The sequence below is a fragment of the Solea senegalensis genome, linkage group LG10 (genome assembly GCF_019176455.1).
Source record: "Solea senegalensis isolate Sse05_10M linkage group LG10, IFAPA_SoseM_1, whole genome shotgun sequence".
NCBI lineage: Eukaryota > Metazoa > Chordata > Actinopteri > Pleuronectiformes > Soleidae > Solea > Solea senegalensis.
This window is the reverse complement of record NC_058030.1, coordinates 14,808,168-14,834,072: the sequence shown is the minus strand read 5'-3', so window position 1 is coordinate 14,834,072 and position 25,905 is coordinate 14,808,168. Positions and strand designations below refer to the sequence as shown.

The window sequence follows — 25,905 nt, the reverse complement described above, 5'->3', positions numbered from 1 at the left end:
TGGTTGAACATATGGACTAAAAAGGAAGAATTCATATAAATATTTAAAACATTTGAACATGCAGAGGGCTCAACACACAGATAAACCACCACCACAAGTACTTTTACGATTTTAATGAACAGCCTTTGCATTTATAGATGCATTTAAAATCATAACTTATCATCAGGTCATTAAATAGTTGTTTGGTAATAGCTAATCTGTTGCACAAGCACAGAGCACAGAGCACTTTAAACTCTCAAGAGTGTTTTCTCAACACCACCAAGCGAGCAATATGTCTACTCCTCATTTGTTTTTCTTTTTTGGCATGCCTCTCTGATTCTTTGTTAAATTGTTTTTTCATTGTTGGTACTTGGTAGAAAAGAATTTCATTGCATTAATGTACCATATAATAATACATTTACCAGTTTGAATGTATCTCTTTTCAGATTATAGATCAGATTATATGGGTTTGACCAAAGCCGATCTTTAGAAATGAGCTGAGGTGCTGATTTGTTTTGGCTCAGGCATTTGGCCAGTTTTCTTTTTTCCCCCATCTGATCAAATACATTGGTTTAACAACAAATGATTCAAACAATTGCTTAATTAACTAATTACTTAGTCAGAGGATTCTTGCTGTGATGAGCTTCCATAACAGACTCCACTGTTGGACATGTTGAGGTCTTTGTTAAGATTTTGAGCCTATATTATTCCTTCTTTCTATGCCGGTGTTTCTCCCATTGTGTCTCTCAGTTTGCTCTATTGTGTTTAATTGCCGTGCCCTATTGTCTTGTACCTGTGTTCCTTCCCTGCCTCCCCCTGTTCCTCTTGTCCTCTTTGTCTGTCCATCTGTCAGATTCCATGGTGTACTTGTGCTCCAGTGTGTCTCGGTCTGTCTTGTGGTTCCGTTTACCTACAAACCTGCCAAACACAGTCTGTTTTTTTAATACTATTATTAAATGTGCAGTATTAAACACACCACCTGTCTCCATGTCTGGCTCACTATGAACCATCCAGACCACTATGGTCACCTGAGTCAGGTTTGCTCTGTGTCCCCAGAACCAGGAAAAGCTGCCCTCAGTTTTTTTAAATATCTGGAACAAACTCCTAGAAAAGTAAATTTGCCACTGCGTTTAAATAAAAATGTAACCATCATCACTGCTGCACCTCAGCCGTAACTGCAACTTTTTCTACCCTCTTTCTTTTACCTCTCTATTTAAATATTTTATTGTGTGTTATCATGCCTTTTATATCTCTAATGCTGCTGCTACTGCCGCTGTATATTTCATGCTTTTTTTGTTGTAAAGCACTTTGAACCAATTCAGTTGCTCTGCCATAACAGCTTGTGTATGTTTGTGTCATCAATCTTTGTGACACTTTTCAATTTTAAATGTAATATTTCAGATATTTCAAATGGTCAGTAAATGCTTATCCTGATCATATTGAGTAACAGCGCCCTAGCTGGTGTCTATTTGAAATACTAAAGCAGACAGACTACAGTGATTCTAACACATTACTCTTATTAGTAGGTTATTTATGATGACTAATCTGTTATTGTGAGACAACAAAATTGGACTGAGCACAGTTTACATAATTAAGGTCAGCACAAAATAGTGTGATTTTAGCCTTCAAGTTCAAGACTAGAACCTAAATAAGAATTCATAATAAAGTAGCAACATAAATATTACATTTTACAAATATAAATAATTTAAATTTTTCATCACTGTTGTGCATAATGCATAATTGGGAGATTTTGTATGTGTTTTATTTTTATATCCAAATGTATTACACTGTAATCACATGATCAGAGAGACAGTCCGCGGTTTTAGGATAGGTTACATTTGAAGGGGGCGTGGCGAAGGCGCGACATCTTGCAGAAGCAGAACAAATCCTGTACATGAACGTGTGAGAGGTTCTGGGTCACTTCAGGGGAATAACACAGCAGCCACCCGGTAACAGGAAATACAGAAACGGACGGTTCAAGGAAGAGCTGTCGAGGTAGGTGTTCTAAGTGTTGTGGCGTTGTTTTGGACGTTATAGCGCTATTATTATACATCTGAATCACGACAGTGTAAACAGGTCTACGTCTGTACAGGGACTGTCTGCTACGTGTGTTACGTAGCATGCAGCAGTAGCAGCGGCAGCAACTGTTCACCTCAAACCACACAAAGCCTGTCATAAACTCACTCTGTTATCTAACATGTTTCTGTTATAACATGTTCATGTTATAACAGAGTCAGTCTGTGAAACTCCAGACATGAAATGACAACCACTTCCTATACTGTACGACGTTCGTTTACAAAACATTACGGCGTAAGAACTGTACAACACATTTCGCACAATGCACAAGAGACTTAGCTAAATTAAAATCAGAAAAAACGACACATGCATTGAGTAAAAGTACAAGTATCAGAAAATGACGCTGATGTAAGTTGTCACCTTTTATAACATTACTTGAGTCTTAAAATATATGACATATTTAAGTATCAAAACATTTTCTGATATAAAATGTACTGAAGGTTTAGAAGTGAAAGTAAAAGTACAAGTTCAACTGGAAGGTTGTGGGTTTGATTCCCTGTTCCATAGTATACATGCTGATGTGTCCTTAACCCCACGCTGCTCCTGACAGCAGTATCAGCAACGTGTGAATAGAAAACGTGCTGCATGAATGTGTGTGAATGGCCAAACTGTAATGTAGAGCAGCTTTGAGTGGTCATCAAGACTAGAAAAGTGTGATATAAATACAGACCATTAACCAACTCTTCTTCTCCTGATTTTATTTGGTAATAACAAATTAACTAAGACGGTTTATTGGAGTAAAAGTACACAGTTTATTTAGGAAAATGCCGTGGAGTAAAAGTAAAAATTGCTTGGAATATAAATAACAAAGTAAAGTGTTGATATGTGAGTTATTTTGAAGCGTAAAATTTACTTTGCAAACGAAGAAGACAGACACTTTGTTCCAATCTGTAGTTGTGAATTTCAGCCATTGTGAGCGTCACTGATTTGTTGTTAACCCTTTTGTCTGTTCAGACACAGAATGGCTGCATTTGGCCGTCTGAAGCAGTGCCTTCCCACAGGCAGCACCATATGTAGTCTTCACACCAGCAGCCGCGTTACTGCTAAACAGCACTACAAGATGCTCGTGCTCGGAGGAGGAACTGGGGGCATTACCATGAGTGCTCGAATGAAGAGACTGATGGGAGCTGAGAACGTTGCTGTTGTGGAGCCCAGTGAGGCAAGCACCCACTAATTTATTACTTGCAATATCTCCTTTTGTGTGCAAATGATGTCATGATGTAAACTGCAATTTGTGCTTGAGTAGAGCTAATTTTTATTGTTTTACTGCTGTGAAATGTGAAATCGCTCTATATTGTCACCATCGTCCTGACAGGCACCAGAACTCCTCTCTGCTGATGGTTTTAGGTTGTTTTTTGGTAAATAAATGCCCTCCCTCACAAAACACATTCACAAAGTGAGGCAAGGGCAGACTTGCAAGTTAGCCATAAGACACCATTACTGTAGGTGCCGCTGTGATGAGAAAGTTTAATGATGCATGCATTTCATATAGAGTTAGAATGTAGATCCATCCATCCATTTTCTACCGCTTTATCCTCCACATGAGGTCACAGGGGGTGCTGTGCCAATCTCAGCTGACATAAGGCGATAGGCGGGGTACACCCTGGACTAGGGGTGTCAAACTCATTGTAAGTCAGGGGCCACATACAGAGCAGACTGATCTCAAGTGGGCCGGACAAGTAAAAATAATTGCATAATAACCTATAAACAACAGGAACTCAAACGTTTCCCTTTGTTTTACATATAAAATGTTGTGCTTAAATTCACCATTTACACATTTGCATCACAGCTCACAGATAGGATCTACAAAGGTATGAACCATTTAGTTACAGGTGTCTGGAACTAAATATTCAGGTATTTCACATATGATTAGAACAAGATCTAGAAATTATTGTATTACACTATGTATCTATGTATTATTCCTGAAACTAAAGTGGGAGCTAATAAAAATGTGACACCAGGGGACACATTAGGAATTACTGTTATGTTTAATGACATAATTGTTAAGTTTCCTGCTCTGCTTCTGGACAGTAGTCTGGGAAGCACAGTAGAGATATTACCTCCACCCTTACTTCTATAGATCATCAGAACAGGCAGACACTCAGGTTGATCTGAAAGAGTCTGAGTGTTTATTTCTCTCCACAGACTTGGAACACAACACATATTTACCCCACTTCATAGAGAATAATGCCTGAGAACTCTGCCTGTACACCGGCTTCTCTCTCTTCACACACATACACAGCACAGCTCTCTCTCTCTCTCTCTCTCTCTCTCTCTCTCTCTCTCTCTCTCTCTCTCTCTCTCTCTCTCTCTCTCTCTCTCTCTCTCTCTCTCTCTCTCTCTCTCCCAGAGGTTTGATGCTGTTTTCAATTGTTGTGTTATGTTGCTTGTGAAGAGAAGAGACATTTAAAAGGACATTGAACACCTAAACACCTTTCTTTATGACAAGCGGCCAACAAGGGATTGTTCTGTTTGTTGTTAATTTGCACACTGTACAAAGGGCTGACATGTGGGCAACTTTGTACCCATCACTATAGTTGTTACACCGTGCAAGCATGAGGACGTTGACCAAACAGTGACAAACTCAAGCGATAAACGCCTGTTTCAAAGAATCGACCTGTCTCTGTGTTGTTGTAAAGAGAGCTACAAATACTGTTTTAATTATTTAAAATATCCTTTTGAAATATGATGCCATCTTATGTCATATCAATGTAGTTTTTAACTATTTCTTTTTTTTCTTTATTTTTTGTTCAGGTGCACTACTATCAGCCAATATGGACACTAGTAGGTGCTGGTGCAAAAAACTTAGCACCGTCTGGGCGACCCACCGCGAACATCATGCCCTCTGGAGTGAAGTGGGTAAAATCCAAAGTTCAGGAAATAAACCCAGACTCAAATACTGTTCGCACAGAGGATGGAAGTGAGGTATGTTAGCTCTAGTCTTGTTTATTTAGTAGCTGTTGCATTAAGATGAAATTTGAATATGAAGGTAAAGCTCTCCATCTTCCCCTGTCATTCACATTGCAGATCACATATGAGTACTTGATTGTGGCTCTCGGACTACAACTCCATTTTGAGAAGGTGAACTTATGCTGTGTTTGTTTCAGTTCAGCTTCTATCTGTTTTCTGTATGCATGTACACTCACTCACTCACTCACTCACTCACTCACTCATCTTCTACCACATTACACATATATTTCTGTAAAGTTTTACTCTTCTGAATTACAGATCAAAGGACTACCAGAGGGGTTTGAACATCCAAATATAGGGTCAAACTACTCGGTCGAGACAGTGGAGAAAACATGGAAAGCACTGCAGAACTTCAAAGGGGGCAACGCTGTGTTCACTTACCCAAACACTCTTATCAAATGTGGTGGAGCTCCACAGAAGATCATGTACCTGACAGATGCCTTTCTCAGAAAGGTACTTAAAATCTGGGATGTATTACAAATTTCGTATTTTTGTATCACCTGCTCTGTGGTTCCTGTGGCTTATAAAAGCTAACTTTTTTATGTTCATCTCCAAGACAGGAAAAAGGGCAAATGCAAATATAATATACTACACATCACTACCTGTGATCTTTGCAGTCAAGAAATATGCTGACTCACTGTGGGAAATTGTTAAACAACGTGACATACAAGTGAACCTGAGGCACCATCTGATAGAGGTGCAAGCGGACAAACAAGAAGCTGTGTTTCAAAACCTTGACAATCCAGAGGAAACCAAAACAATTGAGGTACATTAGCGTTAGGCAATAATATCAGTGTTTTACTGACTGCTTTATTGAGTAGTTAAATCCTTAAACTTAGCAGTAACTGTGTGGTATAAAAAACATAGTATAAGAACACATTTGCACCTGGCAAATTTGAAATGAGACACAATAAATCTGTTTTTCTTCATCAGTATGGAATGCTTCATGTCACACCACCAATGGGACCCAACATGGTGATTAAAGGAGGTCCACTGGCTGATGAGGTTGGCTGGTTGGATCTAGATAAAGATACTCTTCAACATAAGAGCTTTCCAAATGTGTTTGGGATTGGAGACTGTACCAACCTGCCCACAGCTAAAACTGGTGCTGCTGTTGGTAAGTGATTATTATGTTACGTTGGTTTGAACAAAGTAGCAACACATTTCTGGAAAAGTCAATTGCTGCATAACAGGTCCGTCTTGCTCTCTATACACAGTAGTTTAATAGGCACTATAATGCTACTGTGAAATCCCTTATTCTATGGAGCCACAAGTTTGATATTTTAACACAGTAATTTTTGAACACACAATAGTGCACTCACAGGCAGGGAACTAATGATCCTGAAGTTTTTGTTTTAGGGAACTGAAAACAGCAAATAAATACAGCGTGATCTGCACAGTCTGATCAGTTACAAAGTATAAAACAATCCAGTTGATCATCAAAATGCAGCAGTTTGCATGAATAAATCAGTTCATTTTGAACCACATTTAGCTGAGGAATTTAGATTTATAATAGGACAAAGTCACTTGGTACGTGTTGCACAATCACAATTCAATATTTACAACATACACCACACCCAGTATAAGCACAGAGACATTCCAGTATCTGAAACTTCCTACTATTACCTCAGTTTTCCTGTTAGTGCTTTGTATGTAAAGATAACGCACTTATTTAACATGTTATATGTTTATGTTTAATTATATACATAATAACTTCCATAGTAGCATGTTGATTCTATAGAAGCAAATTACACCACATGTCAGCAGCCTTTGATTTGCATTTGTATCTTAAAAGTCAAACACTATAGAGAAAATGTTTTGATGAAACTTTCTTCTTGTCATTTTAGCTGCACAGAGTGCTGTCTTGCACAGAACCATCAGCAAAGTACTGAAAAAGGAGAAACCAGACATGAAGGTTGAGCAGCACACAATTCATTTTTTTATATTGTCAAAGTATGCCTGGCTCAAAATGTGCAATTACATCATGAGTAATCTTGTTAACAGTATGATGGCTACACGTCCTGTCCATTTGTTACAAGCTACAACACAGTAATGTTGGCAGAGTATGATTATGATCTACAACCAGTGGAAACATTCCCCATCAACCAAGCCAAAGAAAGAAGACTGATGTACTACATGAAAGCTGATGTGATGCCTCATCTGTATTGGCATGGACTTCTACGGTAGTTATTAACACATGTTTTTAATTTAAAGCATGTTGTACTTAGGAACCGTTCAACAACATTAACTACTGTTTTCTTTATTGTCTCTTGTGTTAGGGGCCTGTGGGGTGGACCAGGACCAGCCAGGAAACTCTTACATCTTGGGATGAAATGAAGCAATGAAGCAAAATCAGTTTGTGTTAGAAGTTAATTTCCCAAATTTTAAAGATCATTTTATAATTTAACATCAGTGCAAAACTCAATCATAAACATTATGTTAGTCCTACGGTGCTAACTTCATAATTGCATTAAGAAATAATCATTTGTATGCACTAATCACTAAAAATGATTTATGATGATAAAAAAGCTCCCATAATGATTGCATAAGTGAACATCAAAATGCAAAGGTCAATTGATATTGGAAATGAAAAATATATAGTGATACAGTATAGTTTTGAACTTGTTACATGGGTGTATGTTACACAATATTGCATATAATGCGAGGCTTTGTTTTACTGTGACTAATTTTGTTTTTCCTTAGTGCCTGTTTTGCACAGCTCAAACTGAAAAGGTGCCTGCTCACTTACTGACATACCAAGTGACTTTGTCCTATTATAAATCTAAATTCCTCAGCTAAATGTGGTTCAAAATGAACTGATTTATTCATGCAAACTGCTGCATTTTGATGATCAACTGGATTGTTTTATACTTTGTAGATGATCGACTGTGCGGATCACACTGTATTTACTTGCGGGTTTGAGTTCCCTAAAACAAAAACTTTAGGATCATTAGTTCCCTGCCTGTGAGTGCATTATTGTGTGTTCAAAAATTACTGTGTGTTAAAATATCAAACTTGTGGCTCCATAGAATATGGGCTTCCAAAGGAGCTGGTGTCTATTTCAAATGCGAGAGCAGACAGACTACAGCGATGGAATCTAGCCTTACATGTAATCTTATCTAATGTGACACATTATTAAGTTGTTCATGATAACTAATATGATATTGTTACATATAAAATGGGTTTACAAGATTGAACTGAGCATAAGATGAAATTGTAAATAGGCTACATTCAATTTTTACATTTTTAAGGTAACAAAATAGTGTGATTTTTGCCTACGAGTTCAACACATATTTATTATAATTTTCATTACTGTTTCACACGAGAAATGCGTCGATTTAGTATGTGTTTTATTTTTATATCCAAATGTTGTATTACACTCAAATGACATAATCAGAGAGACAGTCCGTGGTTTTAGGATCGGTTACATATGAGTGAGGCGTGGCGAAGGCGCGACATTGTACGCAGAAGCAAAACAGCTCCTTCACTTTAAAAGAGTGAACGTGTATGAGGTTCGAGGTCACTTCAGGGGAACAACGCAGTGGCCCAGCCTCCCGTCAGCAGGAAATACAGATTCTTATTATTACCGAATTGATATCTGTCCAATAATTTGGTCTCAGTCTGCGCTACAAACGGGCGGTTCAAGGAAGAGCTGTCGAGGTAGGTGTTATAAGTGTTGTGGCGTTGTTTTGGACGTTATGGCGCTATCATTATGCATCTGAATTACGACAGTGTAAACAGGTCTACGTCTGTACAGGAATTGTCTGCTACATGTTTGTTACGTAGCATGCAGCAGTAGCAGCCGCAGCAACTGTTCACCTCATATGAGGCTTCTACAAGAAACCACACAAAGCCTGTTATAAACTCACTCTGTTATAAAATGTTAATATTAAGATTTAACGTTTACAAGTCAGTGTGTGAAACTCCAGACATGAAATGACCACCACTTCCTATACTGTACGAAGTTTACGAAACATTACGGCGTAAGAACTGTAACAACAAATATCACATAATGCACAAGAGACTTAGCAAAATTAAAATCAGGCGAACGAAAATGAATGAGATAAATGCAGTCGTGCGTAAAGTCCTGCATTGAGTAAATGTACAAGTATGTAAACAAAATTACTGTGGTGTGAGTTTTAACAATATTACTTGAGTAAAAATCTTAAAGTATATGACATTTACTGTACTAAAGTATCAAAATTAATGTTCTGATATAAAATGTGCTGAAGTTTTAGTAGTAACATTGGGGGTTTGATTCCCGGTTCTTCCAGTCTACATGCTAATGTGTCCTTGTTGCTCCTTGCTGTTGTACTAATGTGTGAATGGATATAGAATATGTGCGATAGAGAAATGTGCTGTGTGAATGGCAAAAACGGTATAGTGTAAAGCAGCTTTGAGTGTTGTAATGTAACAAAGTACAAATACTTTGTTACTTACTTACTTTAGTACAACATTCATGTATCTTTAGTTTGTTATATATATTCCAATACATTTCCTCTAACTATCTTTGTTACTACCAAATAAAATCAGAAGAAGAAGAGGTAATGGTCTGTATTTATATAGAACTTTTTCAGTCTTGATGAGCTGCTTTACACTACAGTTTTGCCATTCACCCATTCACAGATCTTTCATACCAATTCATGTTCTTCATCATGGGGTAAAGTGTCTTGCTCAAGGACACATATAGACTAGCAGGGCCAGACATTGAACCCACAACCATCCAGTTGAAAGACAACTTGCCCTACCACTGAGCTACATACAGTAAATGTCATATACTTTTACTTATGTAACATTGTAAAAAGTGACTTCTACCAAAGTCATTTTTTATTAAGATACTTGTACTTTTACTCAAGTATCCCTTTAAGGTACTTTATACAAGACTGACTGAACACTGTCTATTTGCATGGAACACAGTGACTATGCCTAAGGAACCCTTTAAAAAAATTTTAAAAACACACCTTTAATTATACACATGCTTTTCTTGCTGTGACCTGTCGAAATCTCTGTGATGAGAAAGGTCCAGCAAATGTTTACGAGTAATGGCTACTCAAAAAGGACAAAATACTAGATACCTTTCAAATGTGTATGTTGAGCAGCAAAGTAAGAGGTGCTGTTAATTTCAGCCACTGTGAGCATCACTGATTTGTTGTTAATCCTCCTGTCTTTTGTCTGCTCAGACACAGAATGGCTGCATTTGGCCGTCTGAAGCAGTGCCTTCCCACAGGCAGCACCATATGTAGTCTTCACACCAGCAGCCGCGTTACTGCTAAACAGCACTACAAGATGCTCGTGCTCGGAGGAGGAACTGGGGGCATTACCATGAGTGCTCGGATGAAGAGACTGATGGGAGCTGAGAATGTCGCTGTTGTGGAGCCCAGTGAGGCAAGGATATTATTTAATATATGACATGCAATATCGCCTTTTGTGTACACAATAATGTCCTGATACAAACTGTCAGTTATGCATGAATAGAGGCTGTGAAATGAAAAAGCTCTATATTGTGTCACTGACAGTGAGTGTTTGCTTGGTGATGTGGGTCTCTCAGTCTTAGGGCTCTTAGACTAATTCTAAAAGAAGCTTCAGGCACCGCAACTCCTCTGCTCATGGTTTTAGGATGTTTGTTGGTGAATAAATGCCCTCCTTCATAAAACACATTCAAGAAGTGAGGCAAGGGCAGCAACAGGCTGCAAGTTAGCCATACAACAACAACATAGAGTTAGAAGGTAGATATGTGATTTAAATGTTATGGAGTTTGGCATTGTGTTTTTCCTATTGTTTGATGTTTAGTACAGAGAAAAAAGGTTTTTGGGGTTTTTTCTATTGGTTTATTTGTGTGCGACAGAACTATAGTTCCTAGTTATTAGTTTTTGTATGTTTCTTAACTGAAGCACTGGCAAATTCACTACACAACATGAATGAATACTCACAGAAGTTTGATGTTTTTTTAAAATTGTTTTGCTAATTTACTTGTGAAGAGAAGAGATCATTTAAAAGGACATTGAACTTACACACCTCTCTTTGTGGTCATTTCTTAATTTGCGCACTGTACAAAGTGCTGATGTGTGCTATGTTGTACTCATCACTATAGTTGTCGCATCATGCAAGGATCCCTGGTCACAGCAGTTTTAATTATTTAAACATTCTTTTGAAATATGATGCCATCTTATGTCATATCAATGTAGTTTTTAACAATTTCTTTACATTTTTTGTTCAGGTGCACTACTATCAGCCAATATGGACACTAGTAGGTGCTGGTGCAAAAAACTTACAATCATCTGGTCGCTCCACTGCCAGCATCATGCCTTCTGGAGTGAAGTGGGTGAAATCCAAAGTTCAGGAAATAAACCCAGACTCCAATACTGTTCGCACAGAGGATGGAAGTGAGGTATGTTAGCTCTAGTCTTGTTATAAAATTGCACAATGATGATCATTTAGTAGCTGTTGCATTAAGATGTTATTTGAATATGAAGGTAAAGCTCTCCATCTTCCCCTGTCATTCACATTGCAGATCACATATGAGTATTTGATTGTGGCTCTTGGACTACAACTCCATTTTGAGAAGGTGAACCTATGCTGTGTTTGTTTCTGTGTATGTACACACACACTTACTGTACATTCCTGTAAACTTTGACTCTTCTGAATTACAGATCAAAGGACTGCCAGAGGGGTTTGAACATCCAAATATAGGGTCAAACTATTCGGTCGAGACAGTGGAGAAAACATGGAAAGCACTGCAGAACTTCAAAGGGGGCAATGCTGTGTTCACTTTCCCAAACAGTACTGTCAAATGTGGTGGAGCTCCACAGAAGATCATGTACCTGACAGATGCCTTTCTCAGAAAGGTACTTAAAATCTGGGATGTATTTCTAATTGTGTATTTTTGTATCATCTGCCCTAAAAAACTTTTTTATGTTACTCTCCAAGACAGGAAAAAGGGCAAATGCAAATATAATGTACTATACATCACTACCTGTGATCTTTGGAGTCAAGAAATATGCTGACTCACTGTGGGAAATTGTTAAACAACGTGACATACAAGTGAACCTGAGGCACCATCTGATAGAGGTGCAAGCGGACAAACAAGAAGCTGTGTTTCAAAACCTTGACAATCCAGAGGAAACCAAAACAATTGAGGTACATTAGCGTTAGGCAATAATATCAGTGTTTTACTGACTGCTTTATTGTGTAGTTAAATCCTTAAACTTAGCAGTAACTGTGTGATATAAAAAACATAGTATAAGAACACATTTGCACCTGGCAAATTTGAAATGAGACACAATAAATCTGTTTTTCTTCATCAGTATGGAATGCTTCATGTCACACCACCAATGGGACCCAACATGGTGATTAAAGGAGGTCCACTGGCTGATGAAGCCGGCTGGTTGGATGTAGATAAAGATACTCTTCAACATAAGAGCTTTCCAAATGTGTTTGGGATTGGAGACTGTACCAGCCTGCCCACAGCTAAAACTGGTGCTGCTGTTGGTAAGTGATTATTATGTTGTTTGTTTGAACATTATATTGGTCCTTCTTGCTCTGTACACACAATACTTTAATAGGCATGTTGCTTCCACAGGTGTTGCACAATGACCTTCAATATTAACAACATACCACACCCAGTACACACACAGAGGCTTCCCAATATCTGAAACTTCCTACTTTTACCTCAGTTTTCCTGTTAGTCTCAATTTTGCTTTGTATGTAAATATAACACACTGATTTAACATGTTATACATGTTTAACTGTATGCATAACAACGTATGGCATTTCCATGGGTACCACGCAGAGGTGAAAAGTAAAGAATTACATTTACTCGTTACTGTAATTGAGTAGGGTTTTTTGTGCACATGTAAGCAGCCTTTGATTTGCATTTGTATCTTAAAAGTCAAACACTATAGAGAAAATGTCTTGATGAAAACTTTTTTCTTGTCATTTTAGCTGCACAGAGTGCTGTCTTGCACAGAACCATCAGGAAAGTACTGAAAAAGGAGAAACCAGACACAAAGGTTGAGCAGCACACAATTCATTCTTTTATAATGTCAAAGTATGCCTGGTTCAAAATGTGCAATTACATCATGAGTAATCTTGTTTTCAGTATGATGGCTACACATCCTGTCCATTGGTTACAAGCTACAATACAGTAATGTTGGCAGAGTTTGATTATAATCAACAACCACTGGAAACATTCCCCATCAACCAAGCCAAAGAAAGAAGACTGATGTACTACATGAAAGCTGATGTGATGCCTCATCTGTATTGGCATGGACTTCTACGGTAGTTATTAGCACTTGTTTTTAATTTAAAGCAGGTTGTAATTACGAACCCTTCAACAACATTAACTACTGTTCTCTTTATTGTCTCTTGTGTAAGGGGCCTGTGGGGTGGACCAGGACCAGCAAGGAAACTCTTACATCTTGGGATGAAATGAAGCAATATTATCAGTTTGCATGTTAGGAGTTAATTTCCTAAATTTATTATCATTTTAACATCAGTGCAAAATTCAATCATAAACATTCTGTTGGTCATACAGTGCTAACTTCAAATTGCATTAAAAAAAATTATATGTATGCACTAATCACTAAAAGTGTCTGCACTTGATTAGTTAGGCTCCCATAATGAAAGTTGATATTGAAAATGAAAAACACAATATTCTTTGTTTTACTTTGACTAATTTATAGTGTTTTTCTTCAGTGCCTGTTTTGCACAACTTTAATTGAAAAGATGCCTGCACACTTACTGGCATACCAAGTGACTTTGTCCTATTATACGTCTAAATTCCTCAGCTAAACATGGTTCAAAATGAACTAATTTATTCATACAAACTGCTACATTTTGATGATCAACTGGATTTGTTTATGCTTTGTAACTGAGCAGACTACAGATCACCCAGCATGAGTACATTATTGTGTGTTCAAAAATCTAACTTGTGACTCTATTGAATAAGAGTTTCCAAAGGAATATCATACACTTAGTGTGTCTTTTACCAGTTTTTTATCATTTGTACATGGCGGCTGTGTTATTGATCATTAATAAGAGTGATGTGTCCAAATGTATTAATATTAGTGTTTGTGAAAATGTTTTTGTTCAAATGTCACACAAGAAAAAAAAAATACATATAACATATAACATTCATTATTTGTTTTCATTACATGGATTTGAAAGTTATACAACTTTCTGTGCAGAATCAAGGGTTTCAGTGCTTTTGTATTACTTTCATCAAAATACCTACTGATATCCAACTGGCTGGGTTTGATTCAGATACCAGTGTTTCATATATCTTCCTGGAAATAAGTAATATCTCCTTAATGACATACTCAGCAGATCTCGTCTATTTAACATCTGTCTACCACCATCTGGACCACACCAGTTCCTGCACAGAAATCCAGTTTGGTTGGAGAGCATCATCTCTGGCAGTGACAATAGATGTCTCTGGGGTTTCTTCATGTTGCTGAGTTGATTTATCAGATACTCCCACAAATAGATGCTATATTTTCTGCAGTTGAAAGTATTTTGTTGAGTGCTAAATAGTTCACAGCTGACAGCATTGTTATTTGTATCATGTTGACATAATGTCAATATGTATAACTGCTAACAGTAAATCTCAGTCCTCCTTCATATTTCACAGAGCTTTGTCTCATTTTACCAACTTGTTGGAATAGTTTAGTTTATTGTTAATTTTGTAGAAACCTTTGTTCGGTGATTTAGCTCAGTAGTTGAACCTCATGGTGGTGTAAAACAGAACACATAGACTTTTATAGTTGTAATCATTGTTCTGTCCAGTTAAAAAACAAGTCAAACTAATAAGACATTCAAAAAATGTAGGCCTTTTTTAAACACACCTTTTTGTAACTTACAGGTTGCCATGATGTTGGAAGTTTGCAAAAACAAATTACTCACAAAGGTTATAAACGTGATAATTATATTGTATAAATGTGACACTATATTTTATAAATGTGATAATTGTATAAACGTGATGATTAAATGTTTAAAGAACTGCCTTCCAATCGGCATTTATATAGTTTAGTTAGGCTATAATATTTAATAGTTTACAAAGTGACTTTAATTATTCACAAACTGCATACAAAGTACATTTCTGTGTTCATAAAATATTCTTCTCTATTACTGTCGCACAACGGGGTAAAAGTCACTTGTCAATGTGTGTCCATGAGATACGCGTGTGTAAATAAAGTTTCATTAAAAGTATAGTCATCACGTTTCAGACGCAAACTCTTCTGCGACCCAATCAGTGTTGAGTAGGCGTGTCGTGTAGTGGGTGGGGGTGTGTCGTGTAGTGTGTCTGCAGTTAGACCTACTTGCCGCTGTCCGCCACGTTGGTTCCTCTACGTGAGTCCTGCGCAGCACCAACGTTATATTTGTGATGAGGCGGGAAATGGCGTCCATGGACAAGGTTTATCTGTAATTAGCCACTGAGCGTCAGGTACCGCTGACAGCGACAACCACGACCCGACCTCTATCGGTGGGTCGTCACGGTCGCGGGCGTAAGCCGACAACGCTGCAGCAGGCTTTCAACGGCTTCCCGGATCTTAGGTTAGTAACAAATAATGTCAACAGTTAAACAAAAAAAGAGGTTCGTCCCCGGCTGCTCGATAGCGGCTAGCGTTAGCCTGCGAAGGGGGCGTAGTCTAATGGCTGAGGTAGTTATTGAAGCAAACAAAATAGCCACAGCGCAGCTAGCAGTTATGTATATTTGTCTTACCGAGGGGTTAATTGCTTGTTTTGGGCGTGTAACGCTTGCGCGTAAACTAGGACACGTGTGCGACATACTTAAACAACGCAAACAGCCAATGTCACCGCTTTGCTTTAGCTGCAACTGGCGGTTAAATATGAACTGTAGCCACCAGTGCTAACATTAGCCGCGCAGCCTGCTAACAGCTCCTGTGAAACGACACGATCAAGTCAAATTGACAGCCATCATTAGCATCGATTTTTGGAACACACACACACACTTTGGGCACTAGCGTCCAGGCAGCGGATGTCGTCCTCTGAGATTTGTGATTCTTCAAACCAGCAGAAGGCTAATGCTAGCGCTAGGTGGTGTCGGTGTGTGTGTTTAGCCTGTGTGGCGTTACATAACGGCAGTGATCGGTGCTGAGGGGCTGTCACATATGACTCACTACGACGACTTAGTCCACAATTAACATTATTGACCAAACAACCAGGAAGCGTCTGACGCGAGCACCAGCTCGGTGTGAACCATTCAAAGGCTGCACATGTTGTTATAACATTATTATTTTCAACACGAACACAGCACACTCGACTGACTGCCATTCATTTAGCTCCAAACTTGTTTTAATCGTAAGCAATAACTGACGCCCAAAGGAGAAACACGATACATCACGATATCTGTCCGACTGAAGAAAACAAAATATCTGTGCAGTTTAAAAGTGCAGGATTTCTTTTTTTTTATTCACGCAACATAGAGAACAAAGTGCATAAAGTCTATTTATTGAACGTGGATGCCTGAGGACTGAAACTGACGGGACTGTTTACTTTATAGCGTCTTCATTTGTTAATAAAATATGGATATTTGCCCTGGCGTATCGGTTATCGTATTGCTCGAGGAAAGACAATGACAAATATTTTAACATTGTTGTAAATCTATACATCAGTTAAATATTTGTCAATAAGCTGTAGTTAAATGGTGTGTTTTCTTGGATGATTTGTTTTTGTCATTACATACATATTGGAAACACCTCTAAATGCAATGATGACCTGTGCACATTTAACCATACAAAACAGCTTTCAACTGTGAACCTAATACGACCGCTTTCTCCCCCTGTTAGACTTTTCTATGTGACAGTGGAGCATGATGAGGCTGAGAGTGCGTAAAGCTCCTCAGCAGCCAAAAATTGGGCGCCAGACCCCCTCATCCCCGGCCAAAAGGAAACACTGTAAAGTGGAGCCATCCCCAGTGAGAGGTCGAGGAAAAATGCAGAAGAACGAAACAGGCCTGCTCTCCACAATAAAGAAATTCATACGTGGAAATGCTGTCAAGGTGGGCATAGATCAGTATTCAAAGCTGTTTTTATTTTCTGTTTTATTTAATGCTTAATGTTTAATGTTCAATGAATTAAGATGTGTAAAAATGCAGTTTGTTTAGACACCTGATTTTCTTCCAGACTTTATTTAATGATGGATAATACCTTTAAGGCTTTAATGTAGATCATGCATTAAATCAGACCAAACATATTGGACATTTTTATAATATGCAAATCCAACGATCACTTAACTATGCTACAGTAACCAATTGAACAATAAAAATAAAGGACTTCTTTATCAGTACAGCCAGTATTTCAATTTAACATGTTTCTGTAAACATAATGTTGTCTATTTCAAAGATTTTCATATTGAAAAAGTATAGATCATTTTAAATTGTGTGAAAAAAGTTGAAACCTTAACTTATCCCTTTTCCTACCAAAAGGTGGAGCAGGAGATTCCTGCCAAGAGGAGTCGTATTGAATGCAATTCTGACAGCAACTTAATTACTTCAACACCACAGACTAGAGGCCTTTCCAACAAATCAGTCTCCAGGGTTTGCCAAAAAAGTCCAAATAAAGGTAGGTCTGTGTCAGTAGGAAAAAGGAAAGGATTCATCTTGTCGGCAGCATAACGAGATTGTAAGTTTTGTTTTTAAATAATTTTCTTTCCCTATTTTCCCCTAGACATTATGACCTGCAACAGTAAACCAATTAAATCAAACAGTATGCTCGACACTCCTGGTGAGGCAGCAAGCAGCCCACCACGCACCACTCTACTTGGAACCATCTTCTCTCCAGTCTTTAACTTTTTTTCACCAGCGACTAAAACTGGTAAATCAAATAAATAAATAAATATATATAATGCATTAAGAATAGATTTTCCTAGTGTAAAGGTGACTGAAGGACCTCCTGATATGAAACTGTACTGTTCGATTTCCCCTCTTTGAAGCCACTCCTGGCTCAGACTCTCCTGGCCAGGCGGTGGAGGCAGAGGAAATCATGAAGCAGCTGGACATCGAGCAAGCAGAAGAAATGCCAAGCAGCACTCTCACATCCACAGAGGAGATCACTCCATGTCACGCTGACCTGATGTTGCCACCGAGGCTTCAGATCACATCCGATACATCCGTAGAAGAAGGAGAGATTGTCACTGAAACTGACATGCCCCCATTAACAGGTACAACTGCTCTCAACCTTTTATTTTCAGAAACCATCTTGACATGAACAACAATGAACAATAGCAAGGGCTGATGTTGATGTGATGACAGCATATGGTAGACACTGATGGAAATGTCAACAGCACCAAGCAGATAGTTGTCGTTATGTGCAGCTACTGGTTTATCAGGAACATTTTGGTTAAATGAATGCAGTCTAATTCCTCAGTCAAAGACTGGCTACATCGCTGTAGAAGAGCGTGTTTTTGTGTTTCAAGATTGAGTTTTGAAGTTATGAGAATGAAGATGTCCACATTGGTAGATGAAGGTGAAAAGGAAGATTCCAACCATCATTTGCAACTGCTGTAGTAGATATCAGTATGTTTTCAGGGAAAATTAAATGAAGAGTGAGACCTGTGAGATCTCAAGAGCATAACATTACAACAATTTTCCCATCTTTCTGTCTTCATCAGCTCCTGGTTGTATTCCAGAAGGCAGTTACCCACACATGTTACCCTCAGTTCCTGCAGAAACCTCATATGATGAGGACTGGGAAGTTTTTGATCCGTAAGTAGAGCAATTATTTTTAAGAAGCTCATGACACTTAGCATAGCTGGGATTGACTCTGGCTCCTCCTGTGACCCTTATTGTTATTTTACGTCCATCAAAGCTTGAGCTTCTGAACGCACTGGTTCTAATGTTGTGTTAAAATTCTAACCACTAGATGGCAGCAAAAACAGAGTTTACTCCACTGGACTTTTCACACGCCACTTTAAATTAATCTTTGTTATAAAAATGTGGTGTATTACGTGTCCTTATTGTTCACATTTTGAGCCGAATGACAAAATAATTTTATTTCATGTGAAAGTATTTGCCTTTGCTGGGTTGTTTCCTTTTTTGTTTTTGGTTAAATGAGGGGTCTTTTTAAATTTCCTTCAGGTATTTCTTCATTAAGCATGTGCCTCCGCTGACAGAAGAGCAGTTGACGCGAAAACCAGCGCTACCTTTAAAGACTCGCAGCACGCCAGAGTTTTCTCTCGTCTTAGATCTGGTAAGCAGTGAGCAGAGTTCCATGTGTGGTTGAGTTTAAATATATTGACATCAGTCTGTCTTTCATGTAATTTCTCCTCTTTGTCTGCTGTTAGGATGAAACGCTGGTTCACTGCAGCTTGAACGAGTTAGAAGACGCAGCACTGACATTTCCTGTGCTTTTTCAGGATGTAATATACCAGGTGGGAACTGTTAAAACCTATTTTTATTAATCATAGAGCATTACTGCATTCTTTAAATATCCTTTGTTGTTTTTAATCTGAAGGTGTATGTTCGGTTGAGACCCTTTTTCCGGGAATTTCTTGAGCGCATGTCTCAAAAATACGAGGTGAGACAGGGTGTTTTCTTTTTGTTCTTGTTGTTCTCAGACCTGCTCTGTGTTTACATATATATGTGTATATATATGTGTGTATATATATATATCACTCATTCATTCATATGTCCATTAATATTTCAGATCATTCTCTTCACGGCTTCAAAGAAAGTCTACGCCGACAAGTTGCTCAACATCCTGGACCCAAGAAAACAGCTGGTCAGGTTAGTGAAAAACAAAAGTATCTGAAGAGCTTATTTTGTTGTTGTATACTGTTGGAATTTATTCCCTTGATGCTTATTCAGGTGTGTTTATTGAATATAAGCTAAGAAAGCAGGATTTAATCAATGATGATACTGATTATCAGAATCAGAAATACTTAATAAGTCAACAGTCACCACTGTAGCCATTATGTTTCACTGAAGGCAAAACATATATATTACAGTTTTAGTAAATCCTTCTATCTTTAAGGCTTTTTACGAAGAGTTTCTATTTGTTGTCTTTTGTTTTTGATTGTAGCAAAAGAAATGATTATATTATTATATGATGATACTGAATGCTTTGACTCAGAAATATTCTATTCTCATCCTTTTCAGACACAGGCTATTTCGTGAGCACTGTGTGTGTGTCCAAGGCAACTATATTAAAGACCTTAACATCCTTGGACGTGACCTTTCCAAGACGATAATAATCGACAACTCACCCCAAGCCTTTGCTTATCAGGTAATAAACCCCAACAAATACAAGACATTGTCCTCTGAGATGCCGGTGTTTGTGTCTCACACTTGTACTCGTCTTTTACAGCTTTCCAACGGGATTCCTATAGAGAGCTGGTTTGTGGATAGAAATGACAATGAACTTCTAAAGCTTGTTCCTTTCCTCGAGAAGCTTGTGGAGCTGGTATGTAGTTCTCATTTTGTGTGGTTGGATTAGTAGCTCAGCTTAACCTGTGGTGTTTAAAAAAAAATGCAATGTGTGTAACAGCAAAACCACAAATTATGATGTTCACAGATTGCAGTGGGGAAATAAACCAATTAAGTTATCAAGTCAGTATATTAGCCACTTTTAGTATTGGTTTTGCAGTTTGTCAAATTCAAGGCTTTATGGTTGTTTCCCTTGTGTGGACAATCATGTAAATTCTGTTTTGTACCTAAAGATTTCTGACTAAGACAATCCAGAACTTTAGAACAAATCCTTGTGTGTTTAATTCAGGTCATGTTCTGACAAAATCAGTTACATCCAACAATAAAATTGTTGTATCTGGTCTCATAATATTAACAGCGACCTTGTTTTTACTTGGTAACAACAGCTTATTTGAGAAAATGAGCAAAAACAGAGTATTATTATATTTATAGAGGCAGTGCTCATAATATCAGAAATGTTAGAAAGTATAATTCTGTGAGGCCATGGTCATTGACACTGGATGAATATGTCTGCTTTGTTGTGGGTTCAGTATTAACTTTAACTGTTCTCTCTGTCACAGAATGAAGATGTTAGACCACACATTCGAGAAAGGTATCGTTTGCACGACCTTCTTCCTCCAGACTGAGGACTACGTGTTCGTCTGTCACTTCAAATGCTCTCAAAAATGGGGGGGGGGGTTATATCCTGAGAAGGATATAATTTAATGGGGATTTGTTTGCAAAAAAAGAAAATTGCCAATTTTTATTTCATGAAAAAAAAGAAAGAGAAATTCATGTTTGAATCAAAAAAGAGGAAAGTCCTCGATGTTTTTAAACTATTGCACTCGAACCCGCCTCAGAACAAACTGACCTGCTTCCCGCAGCAGGTTTTTTTCCTCTCGCTTCTCTTTAGTGTGACCTTGAAGTCGTTGTCCTGGATGGTTTGGAACCATTTTGGATTGACATAACTGAATGTCATGCAGTGTTTTATGGACCTTGTTGGCTTCAGCCTGACCTTGAGCAGCCTATCAAACCTGTATAATATTCACTCTATTTACCTGTAAATAATATGTATATATTTTTTTTTTCCTTCAAGGTTTTTAAGTCGTTTTATTTTCACTTCAGATTTAGTATGTATTCTTAATTTTTTATTTTTTTTGGTTTCTTTTATATATTATAAAAAAACAAACAAGTTATTGTGTTTTGTTTGAAGTTGTTGATAAACTGCTGCTTTTCTGTTGTATGCCTGCATTTTTCCTGTGATGCTTTTACTCCATTACATGCAGTCGTCTGTAATAAGGTGCAGTTTAAAAAAAAAAAAATGTATCTTTGGGAGGAAAATGTTTCTGAAATAATATTTTAAAACTATGTATTGTAAACTAGATTAGGGTCTCATCTGAATACAAGCCATACTGGCAAACAATAATTTTGGAAATTTGTATTTAAGAGTCCATTTCTGATTTCAATATCTTGGTCCCCTTTGATGATGATGGGTGGTGGTGGGAGGGGTTCAGGCATCTTGCACTTTGACATCCAGCTCTTTGTAAGTTCATGTAAAACCTTGTCACTTTTCTACACTGGTGTGTATCACCTCAATTTGGTATGTGGTTAGGGAAAGAAAAAACAATGGAATTGTAGCACCAGCAAATTGCCAACATGTTTGCTTTCAAATCTTGTTTTCCAAGATGTCCTGTATGTTGGATCTTAATGACGTAGGAGTCGCAAGTTTTATTGACAATTGAATGAATCACTCCTGTTGTACTCAGTGTTACTCAATGGTTTCCTTGAAAATAAATACGTTTTTATACGACTCCGGAGCTTCTTTCTAATAACGGCGGGAAGAAAAGAAGTGTCATGTCACAAAGCAATATACACATAAAATATGACTTCACTTGGTATCACAGTGTCACTTTAGTGTCCAGCATTTGTTGATTTCTGAGCTTCCTCCACAGGTTTAATAAGCTGCCATAGTTAAACTTTGCATGAGCAGAAATTACAACATCCAAAAACAAATGTCTCAGATACCCAACTACAAATGAATGGAACAACAAGAATTTCATCAAGTAATATATTTTTATGACTGCAGGATTCTGAGCTTCATATGAGCTTAATGTGCAAACACTCAGCATCCCACAGTAGCTAAATAGTGTGTATTTAAACTTGTTGTTATTTATTGTTTAATCCATTGGCCTGGAGCCAAATTCACACTGTATTTGGCTCCAGGCCACATTAAATCATTTTTAATATCAGCAGGTTTTGTTATATGGGTGAAATGTATTTATGATGCTGCCTACTGCAGTGAATTGATAAGAATATGTGATAAAACATGCAGAAAGAATAATATGGATGTTTCATTTACACTTCCATGTTGTGATATGTATACAAATCAAATTTAAACAGTGTCTGCTGCTGATTAAAAACTATTTTTTTTAATTAACTAACTGTGTTGATGACAGTAGAGTCATTTTAATAGGGTTCACAGAACAGCTTTAAAAAAGTCAGACTAAATCAAACCAATTTAACACATCATGTTATGACTGTGTTTTTCAAAGTTATTTAACTTGTTTCTCTTCAAGACAAACCTGTAATGAGGCAAAATAAGTTCTGTTAACTCTGTGATTGCGGGTCTACATTCATTACACAACTGAAATGTCTTATATGTCGATTGACAGGAAGCCAAAGAAAACTTGATTACTATGGAGCTCCATTAATAGAGGTAATTCTTTTTTTAGCTTATGTACAACCTGTCTGTTTTTATCCAGATAACCTGCTGATGATCCCTTTGTTCTTTCAAGAAATAGGTCATTACCCAGCTGTACTTGTGTGTACTGAATTGCCCCTTCCAGAGGTCATGTGACTCCACAAACATACAAAGTGGACCAGTCTTCATCATACTTATCTAATGCTCAGAAGGAGGAATTATTTCTAAAGAAAACCACCGTGTTGATAGAGTGCAGATAAGACGTGGGGGATAATGAACCGCCCTCATCTATTGGCTGCTGGTGGAGGGTGGAGGATGAATGAGGCTCATAAACTATGAAGCTGAAGCAGGTGCCGACGTATATAAAAGGTGCTGGCGTGTGCGCTCTCACCTCAGGATTATATCTGTGAAGGATGTGGATGCTCTTCTTGGTGAGTGCCTTGCTGGGGGTGTCGGGGTCAGAGGTCGCTCCCTCTGCAGCGTCTCAGCAGCTGCAGGCCCTTCACTGTCCACCCTGCGAGAGGATACACTGCTCCACCCGGCGGGCGCTGAAGCTGCAGTGCAGAGGCGGCGTCACCACAGGGGTGTGCGGCTGCTGCCCTGTTTGTGCCAGGACAGAGGGGGAGACCTGTGGAGGGACATGGGACTATCTGGGCAAGTGTGACGAGGGACTGCTGTGTGTTTACCAGGACGCAGCAGAGGACAATCAAGAGCAAGAACGCAAAGGCACCTGTGAAGCAGGTGAGATTTTACTATGCAATATTCCATTATGGAGTGTGTGCAGCAAAACTGCATGTGTCACGTACAATATGTGTGCAAATCTGTCACTGACGGGATTTGACACAGCTTGTATTGTTTTTATGGAGATATCCAAGACGAAATATCCTCTGGAGACAATAAATCCTATTGTATCGTATAATAGCATATGATTATATGCTTTGGCGGAATTAATATCACTCATATCATTTGCCACAGTGAAGGAATTTTGATTATATTTAACATTTTGAAACCGCAATGTCTGAATTTTACATCACAAAACATCAGAACTAAAACGCTGTAAAATATACATGTGAGGGAGTTTATGGAATATAATATTCAAAGTACATACTTGAGTAAACGTGCTGAGCTCTATCTCACCAGTGAAGTGTGCGTGATGGTGGGGAATGGTAGTAAACATGGTTTATGAGCTGTGTGGACTGACAGTGTGGTCAAGGCTTCCCTTAAGTCAAAGGCGTCTGCTCCACAGTTAAGCCATAATTATTCCCCTTATCTTGCCGGGGAGAAAGGAGTTGTCGCTCGCACTGATACGATATCAAATGCAGTGTGAGATTTCACACTTTTTGTTGCTCAGAATATTAAATATGCAAATGCAAAATTCCCACTGATTGCAAAACCTTGGTTTTCAGTGATGGTACCACAGGCTCCGGAGACGTGTCGCCCAGAGTGCACCAGGGAATACTGTCAGGAAAACCCGTCTGAAATCTGCTCTGCCAGGTGATTGAATGAAGCTTTAAAGGTCCAGTGTGCGAGACTTAGTGACATTAGTGACAATGGTGAGAGTTTGCAACAAACAGAGGACTCTTCCACTCCATTTCCCAAGGGAGTCAGGGAATGACTGTGGCCCTTCTATACCAGAAAGGATGTTATACACAGTATATATATATATATATATATATATATATATATATATATATATATATAGCATTTTCACATTTGAAACACAAAAGGACGCTCTAACTGGTTAGTGCATGTAGTCTGCTGCAGCAGGATGGCCGCCTCAGGAACACAAGCCTGCCTAAAGTACACAGAAAAGATTTATTCTAAGTCCATGAAAACCAAACACTTGATATGTTGAAGCAATTATACACTCATACAAACATATTTATTGTAGTCAATTTCTACCAATAAACCCTCCTACATGCTTCACGCTGGACCTTTAACTCCACACACCCTTTTTTTTTTTTTAAATTAAAGCTTTCTATGTCGGATTTTAACATACATGTCATGACCCTGCTGTGTAGATCTGTGTCCCTGGATAAAAAGTCATGCCAGGACTCTTGCCAACACACCTCCTGTTCAAGCTGTCTGCTGTTAAAACCCCCATCGTGTCCTCAGACCTGCGCCTCCTCTGACTCCTCCTGTCTACATCGCTTTGGCAAGTGTGTGCACCATCACCTGACTGCTCCCCACAGTCCTGTATGCCACAACAACCTGCAGGTAGGCGGAAGAAAAAGCACACTCATTACATGTCCGTCATTGATCCAACTGTGTGTGCATTGTTGTTTTTTCCCTCTACAGAATCATCCCGAGGGGCATTTTGTGTGTTTTGTCCCAGCCTGTCAAAACACACCAAAGTAAATCGATGTGTAGCATGTGTAACATGTAGCAAAAATGAAAACGAGGCAGCTATCTGTAAACTTTGTCCGTCACATTTTATATCTCATGTAAACCTGTAATCGTGCCAAATGATGTGTACTTCAAATCCTGACAAATTAAATTCCATGTCGATCTGTGTCTGCTTTTGTTTATTTGTTGGGGACAATATTGTTGGCTGTGCTGGACGTGGATGGATGGATGGATGTTTTATGTGTTGGGTGTTACCTTTAGTTTTTACACATTTTTATTACTGTTTGTCCACATGTTCATTCATGTGTGGCTGCAAAACTAACTTCTCCTCTGGAACTGTTTCGTGCAAGTTCACTGGGATTCATGCGATCAATACGCTACCAATGATCATATTTTATTGCATGTTTAGTGC

General features: G+C 38.3%; 4 protein-coding genes across 4 annotated transcripts; all 4 read left to right on the top strand.

Annotated features, from left to right (window-relative positions):
- The first annotated feature begins 1,838 nt into the window (after window positions 1–1,838).
- On the top strand, window positions 1,839–7,978 carry LOC122775509 (sulfide:quinone oxidoreductase, mitochondrial-like). The gene is made up of 10 exons (XM_044035410.1): window positions 1,839–1,974; window positions 3,010–3,214; window positions 4,810–4,980; window positions 5,083–5,136; window positions 5,284–5,478; window positions 5,582–5,791; window positions 5,959–6,142; window positions 6,873–6,940; window positions 7,030–7,208; window positions 7,305–7,978. The coding sequence occupies exons 2-10, from the start codon at window positions 3,017–3,019 to the stop codon at window positions 7,360–7,362; spliced, it is 1,317 nt and encodes a 438-aa protein (XP_043891345.1). The 5' UTR covers window positions 1,839–1,974; window positions 3,010–3,016; the 3' UTR covers window positions 7,363–7,978.
- Window positions 7,979–8,381: 403 nt separating this feature from the next.
- On the top strand, window positions 8,382–14,650 carry LOC122775508 (sulfide:quinone oxidoreductase, mitochondrial-like). The gene is made up of 10 exons (XM_044035408.1): window positions 8,382–8,685; window positions 10,206–10,410; window positions 11,243–11,413; window positions 11,537–11,590; window positions 11,676–11,870; window positions 11,953–12,162; window positions 12,330–12,513; window positions 12,967–13,034; window positions 13,124–13,302; window positions 13,399–14,650. The coding sequence occupies exons 2-10, from the start codon at window positions 10,213–10,215 to the stop codon at window positions 13,454–13,456; spliced, it is 1,317 nt and encodes a 438-aa protein (XP_043891343.1). The 5' UTR covers window positions 8,382–8,685; window positions 10,206–10,212; the 3' UTR covers window positions 13,457–14,650.
- A 342-nt stretch (window positions 14,651–14,992) lies between these two features.
- On the top strand, window positions 14,993–21,372 carry ctdspl2a (CTD (carboxy-terminal domain, RNA polymerase II, polypeptide A) small phosphatase like 2a). Its single transcript, XM_044035397.1, has 13 exons — window positions 14,993–15,576; window positions 16,833–17,044; window positions 17,471–17,606; window positions 17,712–17,858; window positions 17,977–18,204; window positions 18,655–18,748; window positions 19,121–19,232; window positions 19,327–19,413; window positions 19,497–19,559; window positions 19,689–19,768; window positions 20,141–20,267; window positions 20,349–20,444; window positions 21,028–21,372. Exons 2-13 carry the CDS (start codon window positions 16,856–16,858, stop codon window positions 21,091–21,093), a joined length of 1,425 nt encoding a protein of 474 aa, XP_043891332.1. The 5' UTR covers window positions 14,993–15,576; window positions 16,833–16,855; the 3' UTR covers window positions 21,094–21,372.
- Window positions 21,373–23,560: 2,188 nt separating this feature from the next.
- On the top strand, window positions 23,561–25,624 carry si:ch73-330k17.3 (IGFBP domain-containing protein). Its single transcript, XM_044036071.1, has 4 exons — window positions 23,561–23,888; window positions 24,554–24,641; window positions 25,169–25,364; window positions 25,446–25,624. The coding sequence occupies exons 1-4, from the start codon at window positions 23,561–23,563 to the stop codon at window positions 25,503–25,505; spliced, it is 672 nt and encodes a 223-aa protein (XP_043892006.1). The 3' UTR covers window positions 25,506–25,624.
- Window positions 25,625–25,905: the final 281 nt, after the last annotated feature.